At 56.9% G+C, this 20,682-nt stretch overlaps 2 protein-coding genes across 2 annotated transcripts in view; one reads left to right on the top strand and one right to left on the bottom strand.

The window, feature by feature from the left end:
* Window positions 1–276: 276 nt before the first annotated feature.
* On the top strand, window positions 277–11,278 carry S1PR3 (sphingosine-1-phosphate receptor 3). The gene is made up of 2 exons (XM_025423595.3): window positions 277–364; window positions 8,044–11,278. Exon 2 carries the CDS (start codon window positions 8,130–8,132, stop codon window positions 9,333–9,335), a length of 1,206 nt encoding a protein of 401 aa, XP_025279380.1. The 5' UTR covers window positions 277–364; window positions 8,044–8,129; the 3' UTR covers window positions 9,336–11,278.
* A 736-nt stretch (window positions 11,279–12,014) lies between these two features.
* Window positions 12,015–20,682, bottom strand: part of SHC3 (SHC adaptor protein 3) — a 108,995-nt gene continuing 100,327 nt past the window's right edge. Inside the window, exon 12 of the mRNA XM_025423594.3 lies at window positions 12,015–19,174. Coding sequence (XP_025279379.1) covers window positions 19,046–19,174 — 129 coding nt within the window. The 3' untranslated portion in view covers window positions 12,015–19,045. The remainder of the gene's footprint in view (window positions 19,175–20,682) is intronic.

The raw sequence follows: 20,682 nt of genomic DNA, 5'->3' as shown, positions 1-20,682 counted from the left end.
GGAGTGGGAATGGTGAGTGGGGGGCGGGAGGAGGGCGCGGGGGAGGCGCGAGGGGCGAAGGGAGGTGGGCTGCAGAGATGGGGACGGAGAGATGAGGACGAGCTGGGGAGGCGGGGGCTGGGGGAGGGGCGCCGGGGCGGCGGGGCGGGAGCGGGGAGGGCGGGCGCTGCGCGCGGCGGGAGGAGCGCGGGCCCCGCCCCCAGCGCCGCTGGAAAAGTTTGGGCCCGGGCGGGTGCGCGCAGAGGCTGAGCCCGCGGGTCCCGGCAGAGCCCGGCGCCACCCGCCACCCGCCCCCGCCGGCCGCCCGCGAGCGGAGGAAGGGCCTCGAGGATGCGCGCGGCGCGAGGACGCCTCCCAGGCGGCGGTGAGCCTGCGGGCCGGGCCGGGGGCCGGGCGGGGGCCGGGCGGGGGCCGGGCGGGGGGCACCTCTCCCACCGTCCAGCCCGCCCGGGGGACAGCGCCCTGCCCTGCCACCGCCTGCCCCTGCCCGGGCCACCCACTCCTGCGGCAGCCGCGGCCGGGGCGGACGGAGGGCTCCCCTGTGCACGCGGGCGCGTGTCACAGCCAGGGGCGCGGGGATGGTTCCTTTTTAACCACCTCCCGGGAGTCCAGACCGAGCGTCATCTTCCCATTCTCAGGACCTGGAGGAAAGAGAAGTGGCTCTTTCCAGAGAAGTCCCCTGGGCCCTATCCCTAGAGCGATTGAAAAGTTACGTGTCCTCCGGGGAAGAGGACCTGGGGGCTCCGGGACCGGGTGGCCGTCGTCGTTCTCCTGGGAAAACCATTCTTTTTTTTTTTTTTTCTTTGAAAACCATTCTTTTAAACGATATTCTCCACATCGTCCCATTCTTTCCCGTCTGTTTCTGGAAGTAGGCAATGAGGGCTGTCAGGATCGGGGCTGGAGGGTGACATCGCCACTTTGCAGTTGTGAGGTTCCCGAGGAAGTCAGTGCGCTGTCCTCCCAGCGAGACAAAGCCTGGAGAACGGCAGGGACTTGTCCTTCTTTGGCCTGATGCAGGAGACGGACGCTGGCTTTGCCACTTTCAGCCTCCCCGGCTCCAAATGGTCTCTCTCTCTCTCTCTCTCTTTTTCTCTCTCTTCTGGGGCTGGCCACTCCCGGTGACATGTTTCATTGTGGGTTTTTATATTTAGATGTAAGAGAGGGCCTTCTTGTTGGGGGTTTAAAGGGAACACGTTTTGTTAGGAAGATTAAGAAAAGGGAGTGGCATGAACACGGGGTCTCCTGGAAGATTATTTTCAAAAGCGGAAGGTCCACCCTGCACATGGTACCCACCCCCAGCTGGAGCCCTGAGCACTTCCAGAACTTCTTGCTCACGTCTGGATGTCAGAGGTTGCAGAGCCCGCTCTGTATACCCACATCTTCATCATTCGTGTTTGCAACATTCTTTTCTTTTTTAGTGGCAATCCTGCGGGCGTGGTTAAGACCAGTGATTCCTAGAAGTCCCAAGGCAGGATTGTCCTGTGGGGTGTGACGGACAAGGGTGGCCATGCCCCTGGCTGGCGGTGGCAGTGGTGATGATGGTGGTGGTGGTGTGTGTGTTGTCCTCGAGGAGTTGGTGGAAGTGTCTGGACCTGTAGGAGTTTTCTCGGAACTGATGCAGAGCTCTGTTCAGGTTGAATAATTCTGTGGCCCTAGAAGGACCACACACTGGGCTTCCTCAGTCAACAGAGCTTCACATCCGGCCTGCCTGTCTGGTTGCTCTGTCACCTGACACCAGAGACTACAGGTCAGCCTTTAGGAGCAATTCCCCGCCACCCGCCCCACCCCATAAAGATACAGCTGGGATGGCTTCTCAACAAGTTTCATCTTTGAAAATGCTGCTTTTGTCTTTGTTTCTGAATTTCATAAAATGCATGGCTGTCCTAATTTTCTACCACGGGTGCATGGTAGAAACTTGCATTTCCTGAAGAAGGAGCCTCCCGTGTTGGCCTCATAATATTCTCAAAATGTGGGGACTGATTTTCCGTTCTCTGGAAATTGTGACACTGATTTGACTCTGTGGTGTCTTTTTTTTTTTCCCATCCTTCTGAAGACACTTTGATAGCTACAGTGGATGTGTGGTTTTTTTTACAGTAAAAAAAGGAGACTCTGAGCATGCCAACATCTGAATATTTGTGAGTGTCCCTGCAGTGAAGCCCCCTTTTCTTCTGCAGGACTTTGTTCTGGGAGCCGGTGCTGACACAGTGGGCAGGGCCTTGGGGCACCCTCAGGCCTTCCGTGGTGGGAGCCGGAGCCGTGGGCCGTGCTTTCCGGGACCTTTCTTTTCCCTCTCACATGGCTTCCTCATTCCTGTCTTATCAGTTTGGAGCCACTTCTTATGATTCCTTTGCACCCATTTTCTGCTGAATTCATTAATTGCCTTATGAGATGTATCATGAGCTCTCGGAGGTAATAGGGTGTGCTTGGTGGACTCCATCCAGGTGCGAGAGTCCTGTGCTTCAGTTACGGTTATGACAGCGCTGGGCACGGTCTGTTCTGTGTTCTTTCCTCCTATTTTGGAGGAGCTGCAGCTGCGGGTCTGTAGGAGGCTCGGCGGCAGGCCAGCTAGGTGAGCCAGCGACGAGACTGCCCAGTGGAGAATGTGGCCCCGCCGGGGGTGGCTCCGGCTTGCCCGTGGCTCCGTGAGCTGGGGCAAGTCCGAGTGGCTCTTTGGCCCTGCAGACACCACTCCATCTCCCTGGTGTCGGTTTTCCATGTAGGTCGGCATTCCAGCATTTGGCTAGCCTGCTGGTGACACTCTTGTCACCTTCAAGTGAAGAACACCAAGAGGGGTGGACGCTCCAGAAGAGCTGACCCCTAACATGGTGCACGGGAATCAGATGACCCACATCTCCAGCCCAGCACCGCCTCCTCCAAGCTGTGTCACCAAGGACAGTGACCCCCACACCCCAGCCTCGGCTTCCCTCTATGTACACTCAAAAGGCAGATGCTGCCATGGGGACCAGACATGGTACCCTGCAAGGTGCAATGTGTGCTGCGTGTGCTGTGTCGCTGTGGCACAGGGAAAGGGTAGGAGAGACCCCACCATTAGGACTTCTTGGCCAGGTGTCTCCTGTTTGCATAAGCCCTTCCCTGCCCGGAGGAGCTCATCCCCGCACACCTTCATTCATCCCATGGCAGTCTGGGCAGGAGTCCAGCCTGTGCTCTTACTTAGGACAAGCGGAGGAGGGAGAGTCTGAAAAATCCGCTTGAAGAGCAGAGTTTAAGGCCTCTTGTATCCAAACCGGTTGCCTTGTGATGGTGGACAAGCCCAGGCACCCGGGAGAGCGGGCGCGGAGGCAGAGCCTGGGGCCTGTGCGGGGGTCCTGCAGCCCACCCCGGGTACGGAGCTCCGGAGGAGTGTGTGAACACCCACCTACCTGCTGAGAGAGTCACTTGTAGGAAAGCCACCGGGTGAGTTGGTAGTGGGAGGCCTGCTCCTCACAGTGGTCTCGCCAGGGCCCCAGGACTGGGCTCCCAGCAGAGGGCAGGCCTGCGGGGCTGTGCATGCAAGGCCTCTTGCACCGAGCTACCTCTGACTGTCCAGCGAGGTCACCTCCAAAATCTGGGGGCAAGAGGAAGTACTCATTAGCGAAGGAATTTCCTGGGGCATCGAAATGACCAGCCCGTTATTTCTTTCCTAAATTCTTGTAAACAACAACAACAAAATACTGCTTTCCAAGAAATCCGCTGGTTGGCAAATGCTTGGTGTTTTACTTCCGTCTGGAGGATAGTTGATTTCCCTGGGAAAACGTGCCTTTGACCAGCAGCACCCTGCGTCTGACCGGAGAAATCTCATTGTCTTCTCTTGTCTTTCTTGTTCACCACGATGGGGAGAGAGAGAAAGAGAGAGAGAGAGGGAGAGACCCCAGGCTTTTCAGAAATATTTCCCTTTACTTTTTTCGTTTCCTTCTTTTTATAGTTTATTTTTAAAATTGACATGTGTCATGTGTAGAGAAAGTGAATCGCTAGTGCAGAGCGCACATCTGGAACCCATGGGGGGCCCAGGCTGCCCCTCCCTGCAGATGCACCCCCTTGGAACAGAGGGACAGAAATCCCGCTGGCGTGACACACAGTGAAGCTACCTTCTAGGTGCCTCTCCCGAGCCCGCACACCGCCACCTTCCTCAGCATCAGCCTTTATTTCTCAGTTGTTGGGGGGAAATTACGCAGGATTGGAGTCTTAACAATGAAACGTCAGATGGTGGTCACTGCCAGCCGCAGATGCTTAACTTTTAAAATAAAGCAAAACGTGAGCACTCACGCTGTGTAAAACTTGCCCTCGTGGGGACTTGTCCAGGTAGCCCAGTGGCCAGTCTCTGCAGGGACCAGCTATGTCAGAGCCCATTCCCGACACCACCACGACGCTCGGAAAGCCAAACGACCCCATGGGAGCACAGGTACAAGCTCACAAGGATGTCTCCACCCACACCCGGCAGTGCTTCCTAGGAAAATGACGTGCAGAAACCACCCTATATCCATAGGCAAGAGTGGCCGGGGCATCCGTCCCTTGACGGGAGCAGGAAGTGCCAGCATCCAAATGCACCTCCCTGTAGGACTCAAGGGAGCATCGTGCCATTGGCAGAAAGATGCCAGGCACAGTCGGATGCTGTGGGACCCCATCTATGGGAAGGTCGGAAACAGCTACGTACAGCCCTCCAGAGGGTGAGAAGCCCAGCCCGTGACCCCTCTGGGGGTCGGTGGTGACTGCACCGGGTAGGACAGGCTGGCTCCCCAGGACTTGATGGCCCAGTGCCCTGCACTCCGCAGAACAGATGTGCCTGGAGGGCTGGTGCCCCACCTGGTCTTGCGCTCCGAGGTGGAGGGCGAGAGGGCGGAGTGTTCTTCCCGCAAATCCAGGTCCTGCCTCACCCCCTGAAAGGTGGGGCCCGAACTCTGTGATGCTTTTGACCACAAATAACAGCACTCAGATGCATCCAAAATCAATCTGGCCTTTAGCCCAGCACGTAACTCTCAGGATGGAGTCCGCGTTCTAATGTTGATAATCCAAAGAAAATAAGCTTTTAGATTCCAAAGGGAGCCAGATGTCTTCCAGTTATGAAAATGCAGCGAATAGCATTTAGCAAGAGATGCTCTGAAAAAAACAGGCTCTTCGAGTGATGAATATTTAATCAAGGAAAATGATAAATTAAGCATTAGTGGGAAAAAACATTCACCCTCAAAATGCATGTTTTTGGTGGCTCTCTGGCACATCTTACACCATTCTCATTGTGGCTCTTGTATTGCTGGGTCTTGGCTTCACTTTTGGCTTGTTTTTCTGCTCTGCTCTGTTTTTTGTTTTGTTTTTTCAAAACCTGGCACGTGGGGAGGAAAAGAAACGGATGGGAGTCTGTGTAGCCCTTCACTTGCGTGTCCTCGCTCTTTACGTCCAAGAGGTTCCAGATGCAGTGGGTTTATGGGGACACATGTCCCTTTGGTCGGTGCTCATGGCACAAGCACGGGAGTAGAGTGTGTGCCACGGGGGGAGCATCCACGACGTGGAGTCACCATGGGGGAAGCAGGCCCAGAAGACGAGGTTCACTTGTACTGTGGTTTCCAAACCTTTCAGATGTGGCTGCTTGGAGCCCTTTCTCACCCTCCTGGGTGTGAATTCACCAACAATTCACTTTCCTCACCCTTTCAGGTCACACTCGTGTGTCTGCAGTTCAGACTGTGCGGGTGCTAACTCACTCAGGATTATACCCCGTGTTAACCACACGCCCGCCGTCCTTCCTGAGATGGAAGCCCCTGGCAGGGGAGCAGGTGTTGTGGACACAATGGCCCGTGGATGTAGGGCATATGGAGGCCTCGGGGCAGCCACGTCGACCCTCCACCGGCTGGGACACAGCCGTTCTCGGGGCACTGCTCCCTTCTGACTGTCGGTGGGGTGGCCGTGTGCTTCTCGCCCCTGCCTCTGTACTGCGCCTCTTCCATGGACAAGGACGCTCGTAGGGCAGGGTCGGTCAGCCCCGTCTGTGTGGGGCTGGCTGTGCTCTGGGCTGTGCTGTGCCCAGGGCCCCGCGAGCAGAGGGAGGTCGTGCCAGCTCCATTCACAGCTCGCGGATAAGGAACCAGCAGACAAGCAGAGCATGTGTTGGGCTCCCATGAGCAGACAGGCGCCGTGAGAGGCGTGGGGCACTCTGCCCCTGTGTGACCCTGAAGCAAGCCGCTCCAGGCGCTGGGCTCCGGGATGGTCAGCAGCGTCATTATTCCCGCTCTTTATTTTATTTTATTTTTTAAGATTTCATTTATTCATGAGAGACACAGAGAGAGAGAGAGAGAGGCAGAGACACAGGCAGAGGGAGAAGCAGGCTCCACGCAGGGAATCCGATGTGGGACTCGATCCCGGGTCTCCAGGATCACGCCCTGGGCTGAAGGCAGCGCTAAACCGCTGAGCCACTGGGCTGCCCTGTTCCCGCTCTTTAAAGGACAGCCTGCGATCTGCCGTAAGAAGTGGCGAGTAGAGAAGTCTCGAGGGGCTGGGCTGACCCCAGGGCAGAGGGAGCCTGACTCGGGGCAAGAAGGCTTGGCCAGGGTTAGAGGAAGGTGCGTGGGGCCGGGGCGCTGGCGGGCCAGCTGCCCACCGAGCTGACCGTGCGCCTCCAGGGCACCTACCGGCACACACCTCGCAGGCATCCTGCACAGGCCACAGCCCATGGGCTTTCCGGAGGAGGCAGGGCCTGGGTGCCCCAGCACCTGGGGAGAAGTCCCTGCAAAGAAGGAGCAGAGCCGTCTTTCCTGATCTCAGAGAACCTGAGCCCCGGTGGAGGGGAGGGTGTCACAGCACCCTTGGCCCTGAGCAGTGCCTGTGGGGCAGCGACCTGAAGGGTGCCTGGAGCCAGGGCCCCGCGGACTCTCCTCTCCTCCTCATCCAACAGCAGCCACACACACTGCGCCCCGGGATCCTTCCAGGACCCAGCACCTCCCGGGCTGTACCCGAATCTGGCATCGAGCTCAGATCCCAACACACCCCAAGTGTGGAGCCCGTGTGTCTCCAAACCCAAAGTAGGGCTATGACTTAAACGTCATGAAAGAAAAAAAAGTCACCACTGGATACTCTGCAGGCTGTTCTAAGCCAAGCTCATGTGCTCATTAGTAGATGTTTAAACATAGGTTTGTAATTTAAAATCAGTGCATCCACTGGTAGCCCCGTCCAGCTGGGACGGTGATGTCCCCACAGGTGATGGGTGTGGCCTCAGGTGAGGGTGGGAAGTATCAGAGGGGAGGGGGGCTTAAACCCGGGGCCACCGATGGCTGGCACCTGGCTTCGGGCCTCCTCCGTCTGCCTATACCCCCAGCGGGGTCCTTTCTCTCTGCTCACGAACAACGGCTTCAGTTCCGGGGGCGCAGACGGTCTGACCTGAGCTCTGGGTTTTCAGCCAAGTCCAGAGGCCAAGTGCTTGTCCCTGACTCTCCTTCTATCACCCTTGGTAGAAGTATGGGCTCATGGCCCATCTGCCCCTCCCCACACTGCTGCCATCAGGGAGCTATGGGCCGTCGTGCCTCCCACTGCCCTGCCCTTGGTGGCCGCATGGCCCTGTCTCCGGCCTCCCCTGTAGGCCGTTGGGACCCCACTCTGTGTCTGGCCCTGGTCCCAGGGACGCCATCGGGGTGGTGTTGCTCCCCTAGTGTTGCTCCAGGCTCACCAGGGGTGGCTTCCCGGGGGCGGCATTCTGGTTCCCTTCTATTTTGCTGTCCCAAGATGATCCCATTTGTCTTGGGGTAAAGGGAATCATGGTTTGGCCGCTCCTGTGCTGTGGCGGAGGATGCACGGTCAGCGCCCCCAAGTGCCTTGGGATTCCCTGACAGACTGACGTGTATTTGGGTCTGTTGTGTCATTGTTGTACGAGTGAATGACCGCGGGGCTCACACACCGACCTCCCTCCCAGCAGCTGCAGACACCAAGTGGCTTCCTGCGGCCACCTCAGCCCCTGAGGAGCCGTGGGCCCCCACATAAGCTGCCTTCCCCCAGCTGTGCTGCGGCTGCCCCCTGGGTGGTCTTGAGCCCCCGTAATCTCTGGGCACCCCACTTTTATCTTCGCAGCCCCCTGCTCTGCACGCCCCGGCTGGGGTCCCGCCACCGCCCGGGCCACCCCGGAAGCCTGAGCCCGCGCCTGTTCTCTGGTATGGATGTGCCCAGGGCGCCCTCTGCTGGGATCCGGAGCTGAGCCTCTGCGCGCCCGAGCGATGGCCACAGTCGTCCCGCCGCGCGCCAGGCCCTCTCCCGGGAACGGGAACGAGACCGAGACCCTGCACGAGCACTACAACTACGTGGGCAAGCTGGAGGGCCGGCTGAGGGAGGCCCCCGAGGGCAGCATGCCTACCACCGTGCTGTTCCTGATCATCTGCAGCTTCATTGTGCTGGAGAACCTCATGGTTCTCATCGCCATCTGGAAAAACAATAAGTTCCACAACCGCATGTACTTCTTCATCGGCAACTTGGCCCTCTGTGACCTGCTGGCCGGCATCGCCTACAAGGTCAACATTCTGATGTCGGGCAAGAGGACGCTGAGCCTGTCTCCCACGCTCTGGTTCCTAAGGGAGGGCAGCATGTTCGTGGCCCTCGGGGCGTCCACCTGTAGCTTGCTGGCCATTGCGATCGAGCGGCACTTGACTATGATCAAAATGAGGCCGTACGATGCCAACAAGAAGCACCGCGTCTTCCTTCTGATTGGCATGTGCTGGCTCATCGCCTTCTCGCTGGGTGCCCTCCCCATCCTGGGCTGGAATTGCCTGCACAACCTCCCCGACTGCTCCACCATCCTGCCCCTCTACTCCAAGAGGTACATCGCCTTCTGCATCAGCATCTTCACAGCCATCCTGGTCACCATCGTGATCCTGTACGCGCGCATCTACTTCCTGGTGAAGTCCAGCAGCCGCCGGGTGGCCAGCCCCCACAACTCGGAGCGGTCCATGGCCCTGCTGCGGACCGTGGTGATCGTGGTCAGTGTGTTCATTGCCTGCTGGTCCCCACTCTTCATTCTCTTCCTCGTCGACGTGGCCTGCAGGGTGAAGCAGTGTGCCATCCTGTTCAAGGCCCAGTGGTTCATTGTGCTGGCGGTGATGAACTCGGCCATGAACCCCGTCATCTACACGCTGGCCAGCAAAGAGATGCGGCGGGCCTTCTTCCGGCTGGTGTGCACCTGCCTGGTCCGGCGCTGGGGCGCCCGCTCCTCACCCACCCAGCCCGCTCTCGACCCCAGCAGAAGCAAGTCCAGTGGCAGCAACAACAGCAGCCCCTCACCGAAGAGCAAGGAGGACCCTCCCCAGATAGCTGCCTCGCCGTGCATCATGGATGGGAACAAAACCCTGCAGAACGGGATCCTCTGCAAGTGAGCATGGCCACCTCCAGGAATGGCCATCCCCACATGTCCATGAGACAAGAGGTGCTCAGCTCCCAGCCACGTTCTTATTTATTGCATGCGTCACCCCCGGGGGTTCTGGAGCTGGCACTCGGGAAATCTGTTTGCCCATGTGTGGCCCATGTGGTGTGGACGTCCCAGGAAGAAGGGGACCCGAGGACTCGCTGGCCTGTTTCACAGTAGACAGCCTGCCTGCCTTGTCCATGTTGGCGTGAGTCTTCCAAACGTCCAATCTGCCACCTTCCCCTGAATCCCACGGGAGGGAAGGTCGTGGGCCCACAACGCGCAATGTGCTTCCCTGAATGTCATGGCAATGTCTGGTAACTTCACACTACGTGGACCGCGCATGCTGTGGATGCTGGCGTGTTCGTCTTTTCTGTGTCACGCAGCGCTCAGGTTTCTGACGTCCACCATCAGGACACAGCACCTGTTTCTGCTGTAGGCAGCAGGACGTGGCACGGTGTCCTGACCGGACCGCCAGGAGCGAGGCTGAGGCTGGCAATTAGCCGGACATGCCCATCCCTGTCTCCTCACACTGACACGGAGTCTTGTGTTCAGCAGGCTTTGAAAAAGGCTGCTCCCGGGTGGGTCTCAGGTGCGTGGATCTGACCCTGACAGTGTCCAAAGGACCCTGGGAGAGTGAGAGTGCGCTGAGAGCTGCATCCCTGCCTCTCCCCAGGGCTGTGTCCCTGCAGAGACTTGAACACATCCCCCAGCCCCATTACCCACATTATGTGACTGGTGACCCTCCAGATCTCAGAAAAGCCCACCAGGGGCTTCCCAGAGGCCATCCCTGGGCCAAGCAGAAGAGCCCAGAAGGCAGAAGCGGAGGACAGACACCCTGGCCAGAGGAAGCTGTGGTATGTTTGATGTGAGGAAAAATTTGTACGGAATTAGGAGAGGCTGACAGGCTGCACTTGGATCCTATTTGGAGCCTGGTCCCCTCTAGCCAGAGAAGCACCAGGTCAGTAGGACCGAGTTGTGTGCTCTTCCGGGAAATGTAGTGATGCTGTAGGTAACAATATGGGGTCAGCCGACCCTGCATCCCCATCCCCGCATGTAGGGGGTTCCTCAGGAGGTATTTGTGCATGAGGAGCTTCCCTCAGGGATCCCACCTGCAGGACACACCAATGAGGACGTGCACACATGTGTGGAGATCTCACACCCACAGAGTTCACGTGTCAGGCTCTTGGCCAAACACAAAACAGGCAGCCTTCAAAAGGACTCTCACATCAGAGCCCCTGAGGCTTTCTGGTTCGCCGGGCATTTCGGCTGAGTCAAGACTCCAGAGACACCTTGACACGTTAACCGTCTGGAGGAGACACTGCTGGCTCCTGCGTGTTATCAGATGCCCATGCTCCCAACCGAGGCACATTCCTGTGGGTCCTGGGGGGTCTCCGTGTCCTGACCAAAGACTTCCCTCATTTCTGTGACTGATGAGAGAAGGGGATGCTCATTGGTGGCACTTTTGTTGGCTTCTTTACGTCGCTGGAGAGGAGTGTATTCTCGGGTCAGACAGCATGTCTAGAAAAGTCAGGCATCAAGAAGACACAGCAGGGAGCACCACGTGTTCACCTAGGGAGTGAAGTGACCACAGAGCTCAGGGTCCCTGGGGGTTCCTGGGTCTCCGGTGCTCTTATTGATGACACTTGCTCCTTGATCCCGACTTCCCATTGTGAGAACACAAAACTTGCAAACAGTTTGAGTGGAAAAACCCAAAGGAGTAATCGTGTGCATTCAATACATGCAGAAAATGATAGACTTTAATAGCAGCATGTACAGCCTGTGCCAACAGCTGCGGGTCATCGAGGGGTTGAGTTTCAAAGCCACCTAGAACATATGCATTAGATCTCTTTACTGTGTCCCGTGTGTGTTTGTTAAAAAAAAAAATAATAAAACCAAAAGCCTGCTTGTAAACCTGTCACTGGAGGTTAGCATGGGGGGTTCATCTGCACCAGGGGTGCAGGGTTGCGGCCTGGCCTCCCCCATGGTGCCAGCGTTCCCCCAGGACTGAAGCCACCCTGGGAACCTGGGGACTGTGCCTCCTGCACTTCCCTCCGACCCCGGCATAGCTGGTGCCCAGGGAAGGGGAAGACTCGGGGTGTCAGGTTCTGTAGGCCCCAGTGTTTCCAGGAGGATGAGCTCTTGGATGGGGGGATTACGAGTCCTGGCCGAAAGCGACGGGATGTTTGGTTCTGCTCCATTTGCAGCAGGAGGGAGTCGGTCAGAAGCGGCCCATTGCCCAGCGCCCTAGGTGACAGAGGGAGACTTCTAGCCTGTGAGTGCATGTGTCTGTGTGCATGTCCATGTGCATGTGCGTGTGCATGCACGTCCATCCCAGAGTGAGGCCTGCATTCACCCTAACTGGTCTGGTCTGATGTTCATGGAGAAATCTCACAGCCCTGGCGAGGTCCACAGCCCGCCGCGCCCTGGACTGTGCCCCAGGCCACCAGGCAGCCGTGACCCCCACCCCACCAGCTCTGCTGCTGCCAGGCCCTCCCGCCCCCCGCCCCCGGCACCATGGGCCGAAGGGTGAAGCATGGCAGGCGACCGGGGTGTCTGGGGATGGCAGGGTACCTGCTCCCTATGGGAAGGTCCCAACCTGCCCTCCCCGCCCTCGTGAGGCAAAGCAAGGTCCACCACCCACGCAGAAGACTTTTTACACAATCCTTTATTGCTCACAGTTACACCGACGATCATTGAAACAGTGAACCAGAGATCTCGGCTGCTTCTCTGCACCCCTGACCCGGGGGAGGGGGGCGCGGGTTCTGCGCCGGTAAGGAGCCTTTCACAGACACAAAACAGGGCGCGTGGGATAGAAAACATCTCAGTGTCACCAAGTCCATGCTTCAAAATTGTCTCCACGAGGACGAAACCTGAACACCCAAATATTTCTTCGTATCAAAGTCAAAACATCAAAGGGTTTGCTACAGAGTCAGAAATGCACACACCGTGATCCCCAAAATGAAGGCACATTTTCTGCTAACCAGTGAGAAGGACAAGGGTGGCATGGCCCACACGAGCCCCGGGCGACGGAAGGGACCCTGGGGGACTCCACGTGGCCCCTCTGCTCGGTGGCCGCCCCCAGGCACACGGGGCCCTGACTGAAGCCACATCACTTCCTGAAGGAGTGAAGTGGGTTCGCAGAGGGAAGGAAGCTGTGGAAGCTGCCCCCTTCCCCGCCGAGCTGTGGAGCCTCTGCTCTGTCCCCCAGACACGGCTTGGGCGTCCCCAGTTTGCACGAAACGGCGCATGGAAAGCTTGAGATCGGTTTGGTAATTCCGCTCCCTGGAATCCAAATGCCGTTCCAGCATCCATGCGGAATAAAGTGATGAATCAGCAACATCCCCAGACAGACAGACACCTTCCCGGCAATCCTTATTTGTTCCACAGAAGTTGATGGAAGACAGAACACAAAATTCTCAAATAATATTTATCAGCAGATATAACTTTGCCATCCGAATACTCGTCAAAGAGTAAGAAACATCGTGACACATGAAATTCTACACGGAGTTCCCTCTTAATCCTTGGATTTTTAACATCAGATGTTTAATTCTGAATGCACAGAAACATCCACATACTTCATTTTTAACGATATTTATTCTGGAACGAGTTTTATTCAAAAGGCAAATGAGCAGAGAACATTCCACTTGCCACCGACACACGGTCATTACAGAAAAAGCTAATTCAGTGTTCAGGGATGGATATGCCCACAGATGTTTCTGCTGTGTTGATGGCTGCTTAGGTAGAAAATCTGGTTGTGGGAGAAATGTCCCGTGTGAGCGCGAGCTGTCGGCTGTGGCACACAGGACCACTTGCGGATTTCTCCCCACTACATTGCATGAGGAAGCAACCACACAGGAAGTGACCTAGTGGAAGCCTCACGTCTGGTGCTTCCCTGAATGACAATGGTCCTCCCAGTCCTCCAGAAGGTGAGGAGCCAGAGGGAGTCCTTCGTTCCCTGCCCCCCACCCCCCACACCCTCTACCCTGCCTTCCTCCCACCTGCTTCCCAGCTCGTAAAACCTGCAGACTCCCCAGGCCCACCTGGGAGCCCCGGCCTCCGTGGCCCTGTTGCACTTGACCACGCCAGCCATCAGGCTTCTTGCACTGTCACGCCCTGTGCATGTCCGCTTCCTACCAGGAGCCCAGCACCAGTGCCTGCCACACAGGAACCAACGCACAGACAAGGCCAAGAGGGGGCTGGTCGGAAATGCTTACAAGCCAGGCAGCGCACATGGCTGTGCCCAGGCAGATGCTCACGCCCAGCGCACCTGCTGGGGACAGCTTCTCCACGCTGGCCCCTCGTCATTCCTCTCTGTCCTCTGACCCGCGCTGCATGCTGCCAGGTGGAAGCAGGACGTGAGGCTGGACTTGCTTGTCCCCAGACCCTCCTTCTTGTCTCCCTCCTCCTGCACCGTTGCCCTCTTGGCCTCGTCTTCCCCTGCTGCCCCTGTGTCACCTCCACAGCGGCCCCCCGCCCCTGTGGCCCTCCTGTCTGCTCCTGCTCCATTTGCAGGTGGGTCCCACGTCCTACAGCATTCAGGAGCCTGCCCCCCCCCCCGCCCCGCCGTGTCTGCAGAGGCCAGGACCTGCAGTCCCCAAATGCTTCACATCTGTTTAACTTTCTGCGTGTCCTTCTTGATGAGAAATACCGAAGCGCGGGGAGGAGTGTTGAGGCGCAAGCCTCGTGGCCAGGCTGCATGTGCGCACACACAGGTGCACACCCGTCACAATCAGCATAGGTATGTGTGCATGTGCGCGATTGACATTCAAAGTCCTGGTATAAAATTGCAGTTTTCCTGGCTGCTATAAAATGTGCCAGTTTTAAAACTGTGCATTTGTTGCTTGCAAACTTATAAATATGTATAAACCCCATTATAAATAAATTGTGGCTGGCAGATGGCATTTTATCTGCCAGCAGTGATTGCATGGAGTTTTAAATGCTTATTAATCCTCCACTTTTAAAACTCAGAGCACAGACTCTGGGCTCCATGACATGAGGTGGTGGGAAAACACAGCCATAGTTTGGCGGGGGGGCGGTGGGGGAAGCCCTCGGCAAGCCATAGTTTGGCGGGGGACCGCACCTGGTGGTGGTCCTCAAAGTCCACACTTGCCACCAGCATTGCCCAGTTTACTAGGAATGCAAATTCCTGGGCCCTGCACAGACTCCTGGGGTGGGGCCTGTGGGCCCCTTGCAGACCCGCTTAGCCTGCAGGCCCGCTTAGCCTGCAAGCCTGTCCTTCTGCCCAGGATCCCCGGCTCAGGTGTGCACAGGGCCTGTTCCCCACCCGCGATGGGCCAGTGGCTAGGCGCTGCTGGGTGAGCACTGACATGTGCCCGGGCCTGTCTCCTGCTGTCCCTCAGAGCCTTGGTGACCTTAGTCTTCTACATGGTGGTGACTTGCCCTATAGGAGTCTGTCTCTGAAGAGCCCCAAACACTTCCTTGTCCATGTAGGACTCCCGTCTTTATATATTTTGCAAAAAGAATGAGCATAAATGCGAACCCAATGAGGAGGGAAGAGCTATGTGTCGTTCTCTACCAGGGGCTGAGCTTTATACGCGAACTGTAAAGGACCCTAATAAGTTCTGTGCTCCTAATTGTCACCACACTCCAGCGGGTCACCTGGCCTCAGGTGCCCCACTGAAAGGGGCTTCTGCAGCTTCACGATCCTCTAACACTCCCTTGCTGGTCATCTTCTGGGGGCCCCTGGCACACCCAGGTTCACAATACCTTCCTGTAAAGTGGTTTTTCCAATTCATCATTCTCAGGACCCATTTTTAAAGTTTCACTACAGAGCCAGATATTATCCTAAAACTCATGACCAAAATTTGTCTGTGACATACCGTGACCCAGTGCAGTATTTCCACAATCTCCGTCCCCTTTCCAATCAGCCTATCACACTGCCCACAGAAGGGCTCAAATGGACCCCAGGTGTGCTACGTATGCGGGCGGTGAGAGAACCATCATGCCTGTGCATGCAGCATCCTGGGAAGCACCTGTCCTTCCTGTTTCTGTCCTTTCGCTGGCACCTCCCGCTCCATCTCACAGCAGCGGGGTGCAGGAGGCCAGCCACCGCCCAGAGACACCGAGCGACAAGCGGGTGGCCACATGGCTCTGACAGAGGCCTGTGATCTCGCAGGAAATGCCTCCACCTAGGGACCCATTCAGGCAAAGAAGGACCAGGACATCAGTTTGTATGTGTCACTTATGTGAAGGAGCCACCAGGCATCAGGCAGCACCTGAAGGGAGCTCTCCATCTAAGGAGCCCAGGATGGCCGGAGCCAGGAGGCAGTGGCGAGCATCGGAGCGCAGGCCCTCGGGGGCCACCCTGACGGCTGCCCTACCCACTCCTCCCAAGCCAGGCCTTGCCCTTGGCACAGGCTTTGTCTCTCCTGCCTTCATGGGGCATCACCCGTGCTGCCTTCCTCCTCATGACCCCTTGGGACACCAAATGTCCTGCACCAGGGCTCCTGTCCACCCAGCCTCCCAAACCCCCGAGACAGCGCTAAACAGATGGTTGTTCAAATGAAACCCAGGTCACAGCAAAGCGGCCCCTGGGTCCTGTGGCGTCTCAAGTATGAAAAGCCCAAGAGTGGTGGCTTCTGGGGGGACAGAGTTGGGATCGGCCGCAATGGGGAGATGTTAGGACGTGTCGGCCATCAGACATGAGTGCCTCGGGGCCTTGAGCATCAGAGCTCGCTGGCACCACTGGGAACAGCCCCACGGGGAATGCCTAGGCTCTCGTGGGGCAAGGACGGCCCTTGAAAATGCCACTAATGCACACACGAGGGTGAGGGGGGTGGCGGTGGGGGGTAGGGGTCTCCAGGGCCCATGTTGACCTGCCGTACACTCCCAGCACACCCAGAGGCCTGGGCGGAGAGGCAGGGGCCCCTGGGGAGCAGCGGGCCCAAGGCCACCATGGGCTCCAGGGGTCCAGGCACAGTGAGCAGTGTACGTAGCCAGGGACTCAGAGGTCCCGGAACACGCAGCCCTGCCCTGGCAGAGATGCAGTCTGACTAGGCAGGGGGGCCCCAGGCTGCGCAGGGTGAGACCCGTCTTAGCCCAGGAATCCTAGCTGCAGGCACACGGCGGTGCCCAGACACGTGCAGGGAGCACAACAGCTCTGCCCGCCCACTGTGCCTCAGTTTCTCCACCAGCAAGTGAGGCTCCCCATAGTGCCCATCACACAGCACTGTGGGGGAGCTGAGGTGACCCCTAAAGCCACACCATACATCACATGGCGGGGGACACGGGCAAGGGAGTGGCAGCCGTCCGCCAGGTCTGCAGGGCGCCCCGGTGGCTACGAAGGAGCACAGTTTCCCAACAGCAATGCTGTTATTATAAGCAATCCTGGAATCTGAACTCAAAAGTACACATTTTGAATTAAAATTGAAACAAAATTTGATCTCCCCCCAATATTTCTAATTTTCTAAATGGATTCTCATGCAAAGAAACGTGATCTATACTGCTTACCACCACTGCGCTAACCAGTGACTTCACAGCAAGAGCTCCCACACCTGCAGACCACTCACTTCTGGCCTCCCCGAGAGGGCAGAGGAGGCAGGTCAATGTCCCGGGGCTCAGGGTCCCTCACCAGCCTTTCCTACTTCGCCCTTAAACATTAGCATTTGGGGTGCGTGCTTAAGATGCCCTTGCTGGGCCTCGCAGGCCGTTGAGAGGGAAGTTGTTTTATGCATTTTTATATGTGTGGACACTTGCACACGCGGGTGGGATGTGTGTGTGTGTGTGTGTGTGTGTGTGTGTACAGGGCTGCGGGGCTGCAGGGGATGGGACACAGGGCAGTTCCCATAGCTACCCCACCCCCCCGTCTATATCACCACAGGGCAGGAACCCCACCAGCTGCTGCCCCAGCCCTGTTCAGCTCCCACTACTTCTGGGTAACATGGGGCATGGTGTCTGTGCCATGGCTGAAACCAGAACTGCTCTAGGAAGAGCTAGGTGGTCCTAGGTTAGTTCGAATGCACAGTGGAACATTCTAGAAGCCTAAGCCACTGTTGTCTTAGATTCCTAGACCCTCGAAGGACAAAAAGTCCTAAGAGGGCTCCACACAAAACCTGTGGACCTGCCCAACCCATTCCTGCCCATGAGCTCCACCCCATCTTCCATCCTGGACACACACACACACACACCCTAGGAACAGAAATCAGGTTCATTTGGTCTAACTTTGCAGAATTCTTACTCCTCAGAGTTTGTAAAATCTACCCTTAACGCCTCATTCTTGAAGCACAGAATTTATTACCGACCTGCTGTTAAGTGTGCAGAAAGTCCCGTTGCACTGACCCAGGCTGCCACTTGCTGAGGGACTGCACGGGATGGGAGCCTAGGCTGTGGTGCCCACAACTGGGCACCAACCAACGAATGGAAGCTTCTGGCTTTTAAAAGACAGCATGTGTCAAGTCACCAGGTAAGCTCAACCCAGGTGTTTTTTGTTTTTTGTTTTTTTTTTTAAGTCAGAAACCTTGTTGACACCGAATGATCAGGTAAGAAATCAGAGTGTTTTAGCTCAAAGGAAGGAACCCAGACAAAGGGATGCCAGGGGTATGGGCCCTTTCCACAGAGCACTTGGGAAATCTGTTGTAGAGACAGCAGATCCTTTACCCACCAACCACTCGAGAGACAAAACCTCAACTAGTTCCCCACACTCCTGAGTCACCAACCCGAGGCAAACGTAGAGCAAGAAGAGTCCCGGATCAAGCGCTCGTGTTAACATCTGCCTTTGACGCAGCTCATACACATGCATCTCTCCCTATTGGATGCCAGGGATGGGGGCACATTCCTAGCAGCTACCCCAGCAACCTGCCATCATCGTATTGGCTAGAAGGACCCAGGAAGCATGGCTTTGCCCCAAGCAGCCCTCCGCACACAGATGAAAACAAGGGAAATGTTGGCCAGGTCAGATCTCGGTCGTGGAGGCTCATCTTGTGCCACATGTGTCAGTCAAACAGATCCTGATGAACCCCTGAACAACTGTGGTCAAGGAGGCCAGCATTCCTGTGCTCGGAACCACCCGGAACAGCACGGGAACCACCTGCTCCGCGAGCACACAGGTGTGACGGGGACGGTCTGGGGATGGAGGGTGGAGGCAACATCACGGAGGAGCAGGAGCGCCAGCAACTTGGAGCAGCAACCACCTGGACCAGCAGTTCCTGGAGCTTTACGTGCAGAGCTAAACTCCCTTGAGTGGCATCCCGCCTTCTTCTGCTATGGCTCTGCACTGAGGACCAGTCCTCCTGCTCCTTGTCCCCGTGTTGTGCTTATCAGGTAAAACTGCAGGTGACACCTTCCTAGTGGAATTTCTCAGTAGAATGGGTCAGTTGAATTAAATTTTAACCCGGACAACTATAGTCAAACTTTTTTCCCCATTAAAAACATACAGCACAGAACATTAGTCTTACATCTTTCTTAGTCTTAAAAAATATAAATATAGAGGGATAATTTGTACAGGATGTATAGGTATGTACACCTTTAATATGCACAGGAGAAAATCGGAACAAGTTTATGAAACTTGCACTTTCCAGACACCTTCCTCCTGGAGCATTTGGATGAGGCTCTGAGCCTGTGGGCAGTGGCCCGAGTCTCCGGAACCCCCCATACCCATTTCCCGGGAAGAACCAGGTCTCCTGACCACCGGCGCAAGGTCAGGACAGGGTGGCTGGCCGGTCACAGGGTCTTCTCCACCGGCTGCTGGAGGCAGAGCTCGCTTCCGGCAGAGACAATGGGCAGGCTGTTCTCCAGGTGGTGGTTGATGAGGTGGCTGATGCTGTCAAAGACCCTGTCTTTCGTCCGGATCTGGAGGGACACAGAGGTCAGGAAAGCATGACACACAGGTGGATGACAGAGGACACGTGCTCAGAGCCAGCCAGGCCTTGGGACCTGGAGCGGCACCTCCCTGGGGATCCCCACTCTTTCAGAGACACGTCTGCAAAGTCCCCAGTCATCGTCAGCGGCTGCTCAGTCCAGCGGGTCACCTGCTACCCACCTTCCCCAACCATCCTCCCCCCCCCCCCCCCCCGCCACCTGCCAGTGTTTTCTCTCCTGCTCCACAGCCCCTCCCACCAGAGGGTGAGCCTGTCGGGGATGCAGGGGCAGCACCACACACTGCTGGCCGTGCGGCTCTGGAACCTGAACCATGACTGCCCACCAGCTTCTCCTGAGCAAGTGAACACCTAGGGGTGAGGGGGGAGGCCCACCACTTCCTTCTGTTCACTGGGCCTGTGCCCTGGTCCCTGAGCTGTTACAGGCCCTGTGTAGACTCCACTTGAAGAAGACAGATGAAGCCTGACCAGGAGCAGTCTCCCAGTCTGGTCTGGACAGGATCCCCCTGAGGCCTGTTCCTTGGAGGAGGGTGGGAGATGGGGCAGGAAGCCTGTGCCTGGCTACACCGGCTACCCTCCAGGCCCTTAGCCCTCCCAATGGCTCTGGGATGCCCTGCATGCCTGACCTCTCTCTCCAGCCTTATTGCTGGGAGCCATCCCTCCCCTGGGGCAAATAGCCCTCCCCCACTTTTCCCTCAGGGACTCTGAGGGCACATCTATGCTCCTCCTCCCTTACCTGTGCCAGTATCCTCACCCCTACCCCTAATGTGACCCTCTTGTCTCTCCTGCTCCACTGGCCCACCAATGGGATGTTGATCTCTGAGCCTTCTGCCCTGATCTCATTCCTGCTCCAAGTCTATACCCCAGGTAGGCCCATCAAAGCCCCTGGGCCATATGCTCTGGGCTCTACCGACAAAGGCAACAGCAGAGGCTTTGAAATGAGGATGTTTCCCTCTCCTAGGGTCCCACTCTGAGGCAGGACACCATCCCCACCCATCTCTGTAAGCACCAGAGGGGCAAGGACCCACCGGGCCACAGCTCCCAACTCCTGGGCATTGAGCTGCTCACCAAGGAGGCAACCTAATGGGCACATTCACAAAGAAATCTTTTTGGGCATCTTTTCATTGAAGTTCTTTAATCCTCCTGAGTTCTTTAGAATTCTCACCCCAGAAAGATCCTGGGGTGGCATGGACAGGCCCCTTTCTTGGAGGTGAGGGGCAGGAATAGCTCAGCTTGAGACTACCATTGGGGTGTTGCCTGTATGTTGACTTCTTTTTCCTACTTCTTATGATTAACACTCATTTAAACTCTGGGGCAACAGGGGTGCTTGAGGATTTATGGCAGGGAAGTGTCTGGGACACGAGGGTCAACTTGGGCTCACATCCAAACCACCTGAATGCATTCAGGAAGCCCCATGCCCAGGCCAGCATCCCCAGGAGTTCAGGAAGGGGCTTGGCCCCCAGTGTGTTTCATGAAACCCCC

This window comes from Canis lupus, chromosome 1, assembly GCF_003254725.2.
Source record: "Canis lupus dingo isolate Sandy chromosome 1, ASM325472v2, whole genome shotgun sequence".
Classification (NCBI taxonomy): domain Eukaryota; kingdom Metazoa; phylum Chordata; class Mammalia; order Carnivora; family Canidae; genus Canis; species Canis lupus.
This window is presented reverse-complemented; position numbering and strand designations above follow the sequence as displayed.